Raw genomic sequence first — 15427 nt, 5'->3', positions numbered from 1 at the left:
GTTTCCTTTGGCTTCTTCTTCACAACCTTTCCCCTGAGCACCTTCAGCACCTCCTGCCCCTTCCCTGACTGGCTCTTTTGCTTCCTGAGGATAAGGACAAATTCATGCCACCAAGGCCAAGCAGGCAACGCCTGCAGCAAACCCCTCGGCAGCAGAAATAAGCCATGGCATGATACCACACTGCTTAACCTCCATGTCTAGCAGCACCAAAAAAGGTCTCCCAAAAAGAAGTTTGGAGGGCTTTCCCCACTGACCACTTCAGGGCTGAGCTGCCCAACAGGACCAGCTGCAGCAAGCATGATAACATGATGCTGGAAGCCCCTCAAAATTCCCTTCTACGCCCCATGGTACCCACCTGCTGGCATTCTTCATCTTAGTGGCCTTTGAGACCCTAATGGGACAGGCACCTATTGGCTCTTCAAGATGTGATACAGGGTGAAAGCAGCATCCCCGAGGATGATCACTGCAACAAGATGTGACAGTTGTGTAGCTGATAGCACCCCAGTTTTGCTCTTAAGAGGAAACCCCAACAGGTACTCACTCCACAGCTTAACCCTGAAGCATGCAGCTACCCACAGGGCCAAGCTCAGCTTTAACAAGGATCCAACTAAAACATCAAATAGAAAAGCCTTGAGCTCAGACCCTGAGCTGTTGCTGGAGATGGCACATATAACATAGCTACCAAAATAGAAGGAAAGACCCCCCAAACAGCACAGGAATTCACAGCACCAGGCAGGTGGATGGGGATTGCACATTGGGCTGGATTTACACCCTCAGAACAGCCCAGGGTATACGGCAAATATTATTCGGGCCCTAATCACACTCAGAAAACCACCACAACAAAAACAATAAAACACAGCAGAGAGATAGGAGCACAATTGAGATAATAGCTCTCCCCACCAAAGCAGGCAGCTAAGCCACCATCACCCAGCTATCACCTGTCCTCTTTTTCTCATGGATAGAGCAGCCAGACCTCCCCAAATCCCTGCTCCCCCTGGAAACTCAAAGCCTCAGAGGATGCAAGAAATAAGGACCATATTCACACAGCATCAAAGCAGTCGCTAGCCGTGAAGGACCCTCACCAGTGAGACAAAAAAAGTGGACTTCCCAAGGGGAGAACAAACTACAGAGCACCAGAAGACATCCCACAAACTTTTCAAAAAGAAAACACATTGAAAAACATCCATATTTTACCAGCCTTTGGTGAGCCATGAGCACTTGCAGCTGCTGATAGGACCTCACTCAGTACATGGTGAAATGCTCCCCTCAAAGCCTTGCAGACTGGAGAAGACCTCACCCCTTGCCCAGCTGCCTCCCTAAAAGCAACGCCTCGCTACAGGCAGCTGATTTAAAGACTCCCTCAGCGCCAATTGGAGGGTCCTGCCCCAAAATGCACCCTGGGAAATGAAGTTTTAGCTCAACAACTGAATTCAAGGAGAAGCCCTAGCCAGCAACTTCTTAATAAGGGTACCTGCTGGGGGAAAATACTTTATGCTGCTTGTTGGGTTAGACTAAACACATTAAAATCAGCTTAGGGAAGTCTACCTTCCAGCAGATAACGCCTCTTCAATTATTTTATTATGTTAGTTCCCCAAACCTAGCCTTTCTTAGGTGCCCATCAGAGCCTTACTGTTGGAGTTAGAAAGGTCTTTGAGCCAAGATACTTGGTGTAGAAGGCCAATATCCTACAGAGTGTCGCATGCTACTGCCTGTAACCCTTGCACTAAGCACTCACCCCCTCCCCCTCCTCTCCAGCCCTATTAATGCATGTTAGTCTATTGCTTTCACCTGGCCATCAAGCACCTTGTCACAGCTGAGCCTCAAAATGACCTCAACCACCCTCAACCTGGTGTAAGCAACACTGCTGGAAAGGGTCTAGTGCAAAGGGGCCACGGGGACTTTGCAGAGCAAAGCTTTCCCCTAAAATATTGGGTTTGGGGGGCAAAAAAAGGCATTGCCCCATGTTGAAATCCCTGGCCAGGGTAAGTAGCGGGGCCACACGTTCCCCTGTGAAGATGCTGCCTGGTTCATGGCCAGGAGTGGAAACGCTCAGAGGCAGGGCTGGCTCTAGGCAAGCCCCTTTGATCCCTGTTGTGCCACCCGGGGAAAAAACATCCAAGCCACCTTTCTTGCTGGATGAGTAAAAGTTGTCAAGGAATAGGAGCCAGCCCTGGGGCAGGGAACAGGAGAGGACAACTTCATGCTGGGGCTTGTTCACTCTTGGCTGCCTTCTGTCGAGCCAGGGACTGGTGTATATTTGATTTTTTCCATTTTTACGCTGTGACCCATATATGTTTATTCAGCTCTGATGCTTGATGAAGGTTTCTCCTAAGCCCTCTATGCTGGTTGGGATGCCCATGATGGGAAATGATGGTAGTTCACACGGTAGGGTGAGGTGAGAGAAAGCTGTCCTAGCCTAGACCACCTCCAGTTCGCTTATCCATCCTACCTAAGCACAACCTGGGTTAAACTTCTTAATAATTGACAGGAGTTGTATGTATTTTTATATATTTTTCCTTTGCAGATGCTCTTTGCAGTGAGGGAGACAGGAGCAGGATGGCTCCACGCAGGGCTCTGCAGTGGGGAAACGGGGACCACTCATCCTTTGGGAAAACCAGACTGCAAAGGGGGTCCCTGCACGGTTTGGTGACGATATCCTGTGAGCTGCCGATCGTAATCGGGCTGAAGGCAGCTCCCTCGTCAGCAGAGGAATAGACGCCTCTCCCTACACGTTCCCTGGTGTGCAGACAGTTGCAGCCACACGGTTAAAACGCTTTCCCTTGCAAACCATTCCAGTATTTTTATATATTTATATATATATATAAAAGTATAAATATAAATATATATATAATCTGGAAAAGCATTGCTGCCATTACAGATTAAGCAGTAATTCCACTTTTCTAGTCCAGCAGCTTCTTTCAGATTAGGAAGTCCAGGAGGGAGAGAAAAGCCCTTCCTAACGTACTCCCTTCCCTGGGATGACACACTCCTTGAAACCCTGAGAAGGAAAAATTGGCTGGGAAAGGTGGAAATGGTTGAATATATTCAGCTATAAAATAAATTCATGCAATATGAAAGGTTTAATGTATGCCAGGCTAATTCCCCCTCGCCCCCTTGTTAAACAGCCGAATCTGCACGTGACTCCCCGTGCCCTACTGAACCCGTGCACAGCTTGGGAATTGGATTTTTCCAACCCCTGGACACTTTTCTGAAAAATTTTGCTGGACTTAATGCTGTTGCCTAGTCCGGCTCTTATTTTGCGAGCATGACTGAGAGGAAAACCCTCCTGTGGTTCAACAGTATAGCTCGGTGGGGGGTGGTGGGGGGGAAAGGGTACGATTTGCCTGTATCTGGCTGGAAAAGGTAAAAAATAAATTTGATTTTATTTCTTTATTAATTTTTGCATTGCATTTTCTACGATACTGAGTTTTGTGCCCGAGTGGAGTCGAACGGTTATAATAATGCAAGGGTATGGCATTCCCAGATGTTGCACAGTCGCTCCAGCAGCTGTGCGAGCTGCGGTGTCACCACCCAGATGTTTGGTTTTTTTTGAGGAGGGGGAGGGGGATGCAGCCCAGGAGCCACACGCAGGGGAGCACCCGGGACCCAGCGCTGGGGCAGGAGGCAGCCGGAGCTGGGTGAGTGTGTGTGGGTGCACGATGGGTGCCGCCTTGTGGCGCTCCCACCCCCTCCACAGCAGCCCAGGTGTTGCGGGAGGAGCGGGGGGGGGGGAGCCCGGGGCTTGCACGGGTTGAATTATGGGGGGGCGCCCAGATGTGGCCGGGGTAGGGGCGTGTGCGCGGTTGTAAGTGGGGTCGTCCAGATGTGGCGGGGATGGGAGCGGCCGCGCGCCCAGCCGTGGTACGGGGGAGGGGGGCGTGCGCCCAGCTGTGCTCATGGGAGGGGCGAGAGCCCCCGCCCCGCCCGTGACGTCATCGGCGTTCTAATTCCCACCGTTGCCACGGGCGACAGACCCTCCGCCCCTCCCCTCCCCGCGCCGCTCCGTTCCTCCCCCGCCGCTACTTCCTGCCTCGCGCTCCCATTGGCCAGCGCCGCCGCCGATCCGTGCCATCCCTCTTTCCCATTGGTCGAAGCCTGGCTCCGCCCCGCCCCACCACCCTGCTTATGCCCGGCGCCGCGGTCGTTCTCGGCTGGCAGCGCCCAGCGGCGGGGCCGAGTTGGGGAGGGGGGCGGCCTGGCCCGCCGGGGCTTGCTCTGCTAAGTGGGGGTGGGTTGGTAGAGCTGTGGGGTTTGCCCCCCCCAGTTGAGGCATCTCTCTGAGTCAGTTCGAGGGCGTTGGGGGTCTGTGGGGTTTGCCCCCCGTCCTCCGGGGTGGCAGGCTGTTGGGTGCGAGGGGGGGGGCCGCAGCAAGCGGGGGCTAGCGGGTGTTGAAGCCCCCAGCCAGGCCAGAGCTGGGCTCAGGAGCCCCTGGGGGCTGGCAGGGTGCGGGGCTAGGCTGGGAGAAGCGGAGCGGCCCCAGGTAGGGACACCAAGCCCCAGAGCCAGCCGGTGAGGTCAGGCAGGAGCCCCCAGTGTGGGCCCACCCCCCACCCCACCTGTGGATGCGGCGTCCCTGGAGATGATGCCACCTGAGGAGGAGAGCTTGGATGGTGGCGGGGACAGGGATGGTGGCCTTGTCCTCCTGCAAGGCCTGAAGAGCGGCAGCACCCGGAAGGTGAGGCATGGCCATGGGGTGCTGTGGGGGGTTGCAGGGTGGCAAAGCACCCAGCTGATGCTCTGTGGGGATGGTGGTCCATGTGGGTGGGGGTGCAGGTCTGTCCTGGCCATCAGGTGGTGCTGGGGGCATTGGGGCACAGCAAGGACCTGGTTGAGGAAGGGCTTGATGGGGAAATGAAATGTGGCAAGTAGCTCATCCCTAAGCAGCCCTACACAACTATCTCATGGCTCATCATTCTTCAGTGCCACTCCTTTATCACATCTTCCTCCACTGGCTTAGTCTGCAAGCTTCCCAGCAGCTACTTTTAACCAAAATCTCCTGGATTTTGGCTTTTTCTCCTTCCAGCACTGCCTGTCCCTCCTGTTGTTGTCGGAGGTACCCGGCAGGGTGTTGCTCACTGATGAGTTTCTTCCCCAGGTGCTGTCCATAAGGAAAGTCGGTACAACAGCAGCCTGGCCATGCCTGTGAGATGGGGCCAGTAGCTCCGCTGGCATCACTTCTTTAATTAGTAACAGCAGGGTGAAACCAGTGGGGCTTGTCCTCAGGCTGCCACTGTCCCAGCTGCTCGGCTTTCCATGCTGTCCCTTGGGTATCAGTGCATGCATGTTCCTGGGGTCAAGTGTTGCTTTTCGCAGGAAAAGATGAGTAAGCATGAGTTTTTGGGGCTGTTAAAGTGTGCCTCCCGTTAGGTTTGTCCCCTGGGAGCCAGCTTTACAAACCTGCTGTGAGTTTGCCCTGTAATCTGAGCTCTTCTCACAAGCATGTAATTTTCAAAACTTGCTCTTCAGCAGAGCACTGCATTTCTGCAGCCCTTTGGCAAAAAACCCACAAACCCAAACACCTAAAACACCCCAAACCCCAGCAATCAAAAAAGCAGAACTCATCCAGGCTCTCTTTAGAGGTGTTTTTTTCCTGAATGAGGGCTGAGATTGCAGCCCTGGCTGAACAAGGATCAATCTGATCTTGAGTCACTTGAGCCTGGCCTCTGACTGCAGCTAAAGAGGTTGCAACCTTAAACCAGGTTGGAGTTTACTCAGGGTCTTGTCTAAATAGCAGGTGCTGCTTGTAAAGGAAGATTAGCTGGAATTCTCTTCTGCTTTATATGAACATAAAGTTTATATATTTTATGGGTGAACTGTTCCCTTATATAAGCAATTGGTTTACCCTGTCTGATGGATCTCTAGCACAGAGAATAACATAGGAAAATATTGCAAAACTTTTGGCGGGGGGTGGGAGGGGGGCTGGCAGGGGATATGTAGCATCTGTCATAACATGGTTATTTTTTAATTAAAAAAGCACCTGATTAGACTTCCTATTAATGAGATCAGTTTTTAATTTAAAAGAAACTATCAATATAGCCTTCTAGTTGTGGGTTTGGTTTTGTGTTTTTGGTTTGTGGGTTTTTTTGTTTTACCCCGAGAGCATCAGGGGCTGTGGATGGGACCACTGTATGTTTGCTCCCTCGCAGGGGATCCTGAATGCTGCTGCAATAGTGATTCTTTATTATTTTTTTTTGCCAAGGTTCATGTACCGGGGCTGAAGATTTAATACATCTGTTTCCTGCTGGCGCCCTGCCCCAGCTTTCATGATGCCCTATGCCTCCCCCAGCTCCCTGGAGCAGTTTCACACTACTAAAATTCAAGCTATAGATGCAGGTTTTGCTGCTTAAAACCCCCAATCCCCCATATTTTTATTTCTCACCCCCCCCCCCCCCATTTTATTTTTCCTTCCTCTTACTGAGTGCATTAGCCAACAGCGAGGGCACTTCGCTGGGAAATTTAAAACCTTAATCCTCCACTCATTTGTTAAAAGGCTGTGTGATGTAACCATATTCTCAATAAAAGGTTTTAGAGGTTTTAGCTGGTAATGTCTCCCACAGAAAAACAGCTTGCAGCCGGAGTGCTTCATGAGATTAGTTTCATGATAGGGACTTTATATATAAATAGATGTTCAGGGAGCAAAAATGTTTGTTGGTGACCTACTGGTTGTCTTCCAGTAACAGCCCATATTACTTTCTGAAATGCCCTTGTTTGGGAGGAGAAGGAAATTGTTGATAATCTTTTATGAAGGAGAATGTTAAAGCCTGCTTTTGTGTGTGGGGTAGTTCTCCAGCTTTTGTTTTGCTCTCTATCCCACAGGCTAATGCAGCTAAACGAGGGTCACTTGGCCACTTGTCCTGTGCTGGCCTGACTCAAACTTGTAGGTTGCGAAGAGGAATAATAATCCCAGTCGACAGCTCTGATTCTATCAAAATAGCTTATAGACCAGCATGGTTCTGGAAATAAAACAGGTGCTGAGAGCTTGATGTTTCAGTTACCTTATTTCTACGGTGACTTTTTTCCAGGCGCTGGATCATCTGTGCACTGGGAAACATCCCTTTTTGGGGACAAAGCTGTGTTAGGAAATACTGAGCCTGAGTGTGGATGAAAATAGGCACTTGCTTTTTTTTTGAGTGGGAGGTGTAAATATTTACCAGGTAAAACCTGCAGGGCTGAGGTTGTACCTAGAGACCATGTACTCAATGCATGGAGTTGGGACCATGGATCAAGGGTATCTCTGTTAACAGCAGTGTCAGCGCTTCCTAGAGCTGTGGAAATTGTTGTAATCTTCATCTGTTCTTTGTTCTGGTGCAAGAATTTTGCTCTAGCTTTTACTATTGAGAAAATCTTGATATTCCAGTGCATGCCTTGATGCAGACTTGAGTGGCTAAACACAGCTTGGACTTGACCAGCTTTTATGCAGTTGCCCACCTCTGCTTGAATTGTGCTTGATGGTTGGTCCTTGACCCTCCCAAGCACTGATCTTTGGCTCTTCATTCACCATCCCTGCTGGGGTTGAAGGCTTCCTGGGTGCAAGCCGTATGATTTCCTTGCACTTTAGCACCTCATGCTCCTTAGTGTGCTGTTTTCTTTCATTGCATTGTGAGTGTAGACGGGTAGTGCTGGAAAGGTTGGTTGGTCCCTGACTTGGTGCAGGAGCTCATCACCCAGAAGTCACTTGGCAGACAGCTCTGAAGACTGGGCGCCTTTAGGGTTAACAAGAAACTGTATCTAGCACTGGTGTGGATTTTAACAGTGCTTGTGAATCCTGGACCTACCTAGGGGAACTCTCCTCTGAATGAGAAAACAGTTTGCAGATGAGATGAGTCCTGATGTCCAAAGGTTGCTGTGGCTCTGTCTGCAAGTGTGGCCCTTGTGGCTATCAGGTGTCAAACTGAGATCTTGGGCTTCTCTTGTAGCCTTGCTTGGCTTTGTCTTTGGCTTCAGAGGATTTTTATTATTCATTCTGTCAGTTCTCTCTATGCATGGAAGCAGCACCTGGGGTGTCTTTTCTGGGAACTGCTGGGGTAGGAGGAGATGAAGTGGAGGTGAGAGACATAGGGAGCCAGGCTCCAGCAGAGCTCCTGCCACTTCCTCTTGAGGAGTGTATTTATGCCCTGATAAACCAACGCCAGCAACTGATTGCTGTGAGGAGGGAACAAGGCAGCACTGGAGAGGTCAGATGAGAGAAATCCCAATGGGTTGTCCAACAGAAGGCTTGAACAATGTCATCTTCCTTCCCTGGGAAAGCGTTAAATAGTAGTACTTTTGATGTCTTTTGACTCCCTTCCCTTAAAAAGCAGTAAGCTGTCAATTCCCTAGGAGGCATAACATAAAATTAAAACAAAATGATCCTTAAGGCTTTACAGAACATACGCAGCAGTCTGAGCACCTTTGCCAAATGCAGCTGGGCTACACTTAACATGTTCGTGGTGTCCACCATCCTCCAAGTTGGTCTGAGCAGTGAAAGCTGTGATGGGCCTAATCCCGCCATGAGACCTCAGCTATATCCATGAGCTCTGGTTGTCTGGTATCTAGCATATCGCTCTGTGTTGTGAGACTGAGTCTGAGCCTGTGTTGTCTGACATGAGGTACCAGGACTGCGGTGCAGATGTGCTGCTGCCCGTGTGCAGTGAATGGTCTTAATGACAAATCTTGGGGCAGATAACCTGCTGTGGTGGAAATAAAGTTATACTCTCACTGAGAAAGAGGGAATTGTGTGTAAAAATGCCTGACTGTCCAAAGCAGCAGCTCATCCCTTACATATTGCATTGCCTGGCACCAGGAGTCTGCGTGTTTGTATATGCACATGGCAGTGATGCAGGGCTGGCTGGTGCCCTGTTCCCTTTGCAACTTTCTCCTTGAACTTCCCTGTACTTGGGGATGTGAAGGTTGTCTCCTTGGTGGTGAGGCTGGCTGTAGAGCCTGTGTCAGCACCAGGTGATGATTCATCTCACCACTGCCGTATTATGGGTGTCTCCAGTCTCTGTGTAAATTAAACTTCTTTCGTTTCTCCTGCTATTCTGTGGGCACTTTCCAGCTGCTCTAATTGGCAGGAGTTCTGGTGACTGTTTTGTAGCTAAAGCTGGTCTTGGAGATGATGCAGCTTGGTCTGTGCTTCAGCAGGTGGGCTGTGGAGCACCTCCTGTGATCCAGCCAAGCCCTGCAAGTATATAGGAGCTTTTGCTGCAATGCCCGTTGAGGCTATAATTTAACTCCCAGCTACAGACCCCTTTCTCATTTCTCTGAAGAGAGCTATGCCTGGCTCCTACCAGCTCGCTCCTGGTCTATGCCTGTTCCTCTGGGCAGGGATGCAGGAGCCCCTTAAGCAATTGGATCTGCATCTCTGTTTCTTTCTTGGTTATGGCTTTACCAGCATGTTCTAGGATTGTGTTTTCCCTTATCACAGTAACAGCTCACAGTCATCCTTAGATTGCTTCATACACTTAAGTTTTGCTTTTGCTCAGTTGCTGGAAGCAACTGCAGTTCTAGCAGAAACCAAAGAGCAGAAATCAGTCCCTTTATGCATGGCTTTGCCCTTTGGACTTGCTGGCATACACTTCTCCTGACAGGTGATTAGGTTTTTCTGTCACTAGGGCTGGGAGGCAGTGGCCTTGTTTTGGCACCAGGGTCACAAATAATGGTATAGGTGTGCCTTGTCTCCCAAGACATATCCAGGCTTCATTTCCTGGAGATGTGAAGTGCAAAGTACACTTGGTGATCATCTCTAAACACTTGCTGCCTGAGGACTTGCTTATAGAAGGAAATGTAACCATGTAATTGCCCTATTTAACAGCACAGATGGGTGCTCTTGAACTGGAAGAGGTGTTGGGGAGCTGGCACCACCATTACGTCATTGTGTTCTCTGCGAAGATAGACTTTGAGTTGGCAGAAGCCTTGACATCCCTTAAAGGGGATCTGTTTGTCTTGGCCTCCTCCGGAAAGGGTCTTCTGGCCTTTTCCCTTTTCTTCCTTATGTGGAAGCATTGGCTGAGCACTTTCTGTAACTCTGTCATCTGCCTGTGCAGAGGGTTGAACACAATGTTATTTGGTAAATGTCTTTGAGCATAAAATGGCCTTGCTACAATAATACTGGCTGTAATCCTGCTTTGTCAGAGGCAATAAACTTCAGAACTGGACACAACTCGTATAACTTAATGATGCACACTTCATTCATTTTCATGGCTTTCTTAACATATGCTGTCCTCTGTGTACATACAAGTTGTGCTGTTCCCTGTCTGCTGCACAATTTATGGCCCCTTACTGGAAGACTTAGGTCCTTGCTTTCCTTTTGTAAAAGCTTTAAACTAGGAAGGTTAAGAAATCTCATGTTTGACCTGCCAGCTCCTTAAGCACCCAACTCTACTCTTCCGCTGATTTCCCTATGCGCACCCCAAAGCCCAAGAGGCTGTTGAAATAACACCTCTTTCTTCTTTGAGGTCAGCTCTCAATGGGTTGACCTCAAAAGCTTGTGCAAAGAAGAGTTAAGCAAGGAAGATGCCTTTTAAAAATGAACACTAGGTTTTGGTGGGGCTTTTTCCCTTCGCATCCCCTACATAAGGCATGCTTATATCCATCACCACTTCAGAAACTGTGCTGTAGTTTTTAGCTTTTGAGTGCAACTTGGAGAGTATGGGTACAGGCAAAGTGTTGGCTTCCTTAAACATAAGCTGTTGGAGGACGGGCATGCTTGCCTCTTGACTCCATCTCCCCTGTCTACCTTTTGATTTAAATATGGCTCTTTTTTGCTTGTGGTGGTGTTCACTTTCATATGTAAGTTAGCCTTGGCTAAGCATGTTATTCTGGAGCTGAATTTTCTTCTTGCTCCTATATTTGTGAAAGAACATAATTTCTGCAATGCTTCAGGAGCAGGTGCAGCCTAGGCTTGATTGTTCCCCATGGTGGCCTTGGCATTGGTCCATGGCAGCCAGGGATGATGCTTTGGGACTGATGGCAGATCTTCTTTTGGAGAGATATGCTGCAGTCCCATGGGTTACTGCACTTCCCCAACTTCATAAGGGGTGAGGAGCAAAGCAAGGTGTGGGGAGATCACATGAAGTCCCTAAGGGCAGCAAGTCTCAAGATCCTGACTTGACATCCTCACGAGGTTTTGGTATTACATTAGGTGCTCTAATACCTGACTTTCTGGTACCTTTTTGCTGTTGGCTTAGGAGCCTGCATGGGAATTGATAACTATCTCATTAAATCAGATTGAGAAAACACTGTTCAGAATGGGGTGGGGGCAGGGGGGAACCTTGCAGCTTTACAGATGGCTTAGTGCCTCCTAGAGGAAGATGTTTAGGCAAATCCAAATGCCATGACGGCCTGGATGTTGTCAAATCATGTTTGGTCCCCAGCTACCTCAGGGCTTGCAAGTGTTCCTGGAAGGTAGCTCCTCTGTGGCCCTGAAGAAAGATGAGGTGATTAACAGTTATCAAAGCTGCTCTGTTTGCATGCTTGAGAGGGTTTGTGTTCATCAGCTTTGACGCGCTGGTGGTGCCTTGAATTTTGCCTCTTGGTGTTGTCTGAAGCTAGGCATGGGAGAAGTGGGGAGCGGCCAAGTCAATTAAATAAACCCCAGAATTGGTTTTGCAGTGAAGAGGTTTTAACACTGAATATCTTGAGGAGCCATCCTAGCATTTTCTCATGCCACTCTGCATCTTCTTTCTTAATTTCTTCTTGTCTTGTCACCCAACAAGGCAGTATTCGTGGACCTTCTCTATGGCTTTAGATAGTCTTTCCATCCATGTGCCTCTTCCATCATCTCTTACCTGCAGCTTCCTCTGGCCTCCTGCCCATGTATTCAGGTCGTCTTTGCCACCTGCTGCCCCTGCTCCCCCCCCAAAAAAAAAACAAAAACAAACAAACAACCAACCACCAAAACCAACAAAAAACCACCACCCCAAAACAAAAAAAAGCCCAACAAACCAAACAAAAAAAACCCCCAACAAACTATCTTCAAATCCTCTGACTGCTTTCAAGCAAACCTTTGCAGGAAGTGTGAAGGTCTCAAAGGTGATGAAAGCTCCTGTAGGAAGAGCTGGAGGCAGAGAAAAGGTGCTTTCCACCTCCAACAGTTGCTACCAGGGTTGTTGAGTTTTGGACGGATTTTTGTGGCTCTGGAGGCAGAAAGAGGGGGCCTCGATCCTGCTTGCTTACATGTATTTGGACATATTTGCATAAGCATTCGGCTCGAGCTGACAAGCACACACAGCTTTTGTCTGTAAACCTGAGAGGCTGTTGAAATTTTAATAAGCTCCATTTTTTTCTTTACTGCTCCTTCTCCTTCCTTAAGCTCTAACTCCCATGTGTAGGTTAATGTCCTGCACTGTATGAAGAAACATCATTGAAGGCACAATGTTTGTAATCAGCCTTCAATAAAAGAAATACTTGTGTAGTACCTTAAACTACATCTACACAAGAAGCTCCTTTCTAAACAAGAATTTGATGCTGTCATCTTTGCTTTGAGAGCCTCTGGGTGCTCAGATTTGAGTAGTGCAGATGTGGTTGGGTTGGGTTTTTTTCAAGGACTGTTTACAGTGATGACCCAGCTCTTTCTTGCTAGAGAAAACCTGGCATGGTCCCTTCTTGGGCATCAAGGTGTGGGATTCCTCATCCTTTCCCTTTTTCTTCCAACTTCTGGGTTTTTTCCCTGGCAAGCCAACAATGTGTGCGGGATGGGTGTGTTGCCCCAGGACAAATCCAGAAGCGGCGCTTCTGGATCAGCCTTTCATGTATTTGCTCCTGAGTGTCTCAGACACAAGATTTGTGCAGCTGTTGGAGTGTTTTCATTAACATCCCACTTAATTGCATTTCCAGAATAGTCAGTCTCATGCTTCCAGCTTCTTCCTTCAGTAATTTAAACAAATTATGGATTACTGTAAAGCACTAAGCCTGCAGATTTATGGACCAGATGAAGTGACCCTGATTCCTCAGTCTCCAATGTACCAATTAAGACCTCAAATCTTTCACTTAAATGAAAATGCTAATGTTAATCCCAGACCCTTTTTAAAGGGGGCACCACTTAGTGGTCTTCAAATATGAGAAATTAATTTTCAGAAAGCTGAAGTCCATGAAAATGCAAAATTTTCCATTCCCTACTTGCTAATCAAAGCTAGTTGCGTACTTTTTTGAGCAAGGATTTTTTTTTCTTTTGTTGTAAGTCTAAAGGTTGTTGCTTAAAAATTAGACTTGAGTTGCAAGGAGAAACTTCCTTTGTGTGTCTCTAGGCTAGCGTTAAATGCAAACAGAGGAAAAAAAAAAGAGGGTTTTTTTTTCCCATTCGTACTTCCTCAGAAAAATCAAATAATCTGCTAAAAGCAAATTTTCCCAGAGTAACACTGGGACTCTACAGTGTCCTCTGAAGAGGTAACCAAGTGTTGCCATGGCTTGTTGGATTTGAGACTTTTGTGACCCATCTTGGAGGATGAGGTGATACCTGGTGAAGCCCACAGATCTCTACATGGATGAAATTAGCTGAGAAGGTGTTTTGGACAGAATGAGAGCAGGCACTGTTGGAGCTCTGTAGAGTCTCTTGAGTGGTGAAACCCTTTCTTGCTGTGGAGGCAAGAGGCCCACCAGTAGCAGTGGAGGGAAAGCACTGGGGAGAAGGGTAAGACTGATATGCTTAGCTAACAGAGGTTTTCTAAGGGAAGCAAGAGCGTGAAATAGTGGCTTTGAGGGATTTCTCTTAGTGCTACAGTGGATCTTGATACGTTCTTGGAGGGATCTGCCTGTGCTTTGCACTGGTGTATGAAGAACAGGCTTGGAGGTCTTCATCCTCTTAAACTACCCAACCTTGTGCCATCCCAAACAGGTGCTGTGTTGTTGTTTTGGGTTTGTTTTTTTTTTTATCCAGGGGTCTTTTAGAGGCTCATTTCATCCATTTGAACCTCCCCTCGCACAAGGGAAATCATCTCTTCTTGGACAGAGCTTTTGTGGCCCTGGATTCGGAGACCCTCCTTGTGGCAACCTCGCTGCTTTGGGCATCCCATAATAACCTCTTGCCCTTGTGAGACAGAGGGATATTGCTGTCTGTTATTTCCTGAAGTCGGAGATTAAATGTTTCCCTGTCTGCAGAAAGTCCAAGCCAAAGCCAAGGAGGGAGGCAGGGATGGAATTAATTTACTGCTTTGTACAACTCATTTCTCCACCCCCATGAACTCTTGACTTGCTGCCTGCACTCAATCCCCTAGAGCCAGCAGGAGATGTGAGCACATATAGACATAGGGTCACATCTGTTCCTGAGCTTGAGGGTTATATTGAGCTCATCTGCAGCCCCTTGGGTCTTATCTTGTGTCTGGATGGCGAGACCCTGGGAAGGAGATGCTTAGTTCCTGTTCACAGCTGCGTTTGGGAAGCCTTGCTTAGAAAATAAATCGCTGTAAGCAACATGTGGTATTAGATAGTAAACCCTTTATTTCAAACGAAATGCTGAAAGTGCCACTTTTAATCCCAAAATGGTGGTTGTTTGCTTTTTTATTTAATTCATTGGTGAGACCCTGCCCCTCTCTCTCAGCAGGGCTGCGATCCCTTTGCCCAGACCCAGCGCAGCAAACTGCAGCATCGCCGGGCACGGATTAACCAGCAGATCAACAAGGAGATGAGGATGCGAGCGGGGGCAGAAAACCTCTTCCGGTGAGTCCTGGTCCCCAGAGCATCCCTCTGGCCCAGGGATCTGGCTGGAGGTGAAAATATGGCCTTGATGTCTAGGAGGCAGGTGATGCTGGTACTCCCCTGGCTATGGTTGGGGTTTGCTGAGCCCTCTCTTGACTTTGCAGTATTCATGCTAGAAATGCCTGCTCTCCATCTGGTGCAATGCTAATGCTCTGCATTTTCATGAAAAATGATGACTTCAATGCCCTGAAAGACTGGTACAAAGCAGGATGTGAGCAGGTGGAATAACGGAAATAAATGTTTAACTAGGATTGAGTTTAGACACCTGAGCTCCTGTCTGATAACCCCAGCAAGTGGATCAAATCCAGCTTTAGTTCTAAAAATCTATAAAAAAGCACAGTTGCAGTGCTTCCACTGGAGCAGAATCTGAAAATTCAAGTATGTCTTTGCAGATGGGCACAGTCCAGTGGGTCTTCACCCTGTTGAAAGATGCATTTATGGGATGGCACCTTTGCATGGCTTTTAGATAGCAGCTGGTCCAGCCGAAATGGAGCCAGTGCATTACTGTCTTCCCCAGCAATTGCATTATTATTTACATTTTTTTGCATGCAATTGTGTGCTATTTTTTTTTCTTGTTAACCCAAGGATGATCTTTCTTTTGTAGCTCTTGTGTGTATCTCATGTTCCTGTAGGATACTGGAACATGTGCAGAGTGGGCAGGTCTGTTAATATAAGAACATGTAAGGCTTCCCTAAAATAGTTTTTTGGCATATTTTGCCTGTTTGATATTTTTGTTTTTCCCCAATAAAATTGA

General features: G+C 48.1%; 1 protein-coding gene across 4 annotated transcripts in view; it reads left to right on the top strand.

Moving 5' to 3' along the window:
- Positions 1 to 4139: 4139 nt before the first annotated feature.
- RHPN1 (rhophilin Rho GTPase binding protein 1) overlaps positions 4140 to 15427 on the top strand; it is a 31051-nt gene continuing 19763 nt past the window's right edge. For 2 of the 4 annotated variants that reach the window (XM_040587929.1, XM_040587927.1), the window contains exons 1-2: positions 4141 to 4675; positions 14516 to 14634. In XM_040587929.1, coding sequence (XP_040443863.1) covers positions 4580 to 4675; positions 14516 to 14634 — 215 coding nt within the window. In that variant the 5' untranslated portion in view covers positions 4141 to 4579. Of the gene's footprint in view, positions 4676 to 14515; positions 14635 to 15427 lie in introns of all 4 variants that reach the window. The other 2 variants (XM_040587930.1, XM_040587928.1) reach the window with 2 other exon arrangements.

This window comes from Falco naumanni, chromosome 3 (genome assembly GCF_017639655.2).
Source record: "Falco naumanni isolate bFalNau1 chromosome 3, bFalNau1.pat, whole genome shotgun sequence".
Taxonomy (NCBI): Eukaryota; Metazoa; Chordata; class Aves; order Falconiformes; family Falconidae; genus Falco; species Falco naumanni.
Note: the sequence above shows the minus strand (reverse complement) of the source record. Positions and strands in the feature narration are given on the sequence as shown.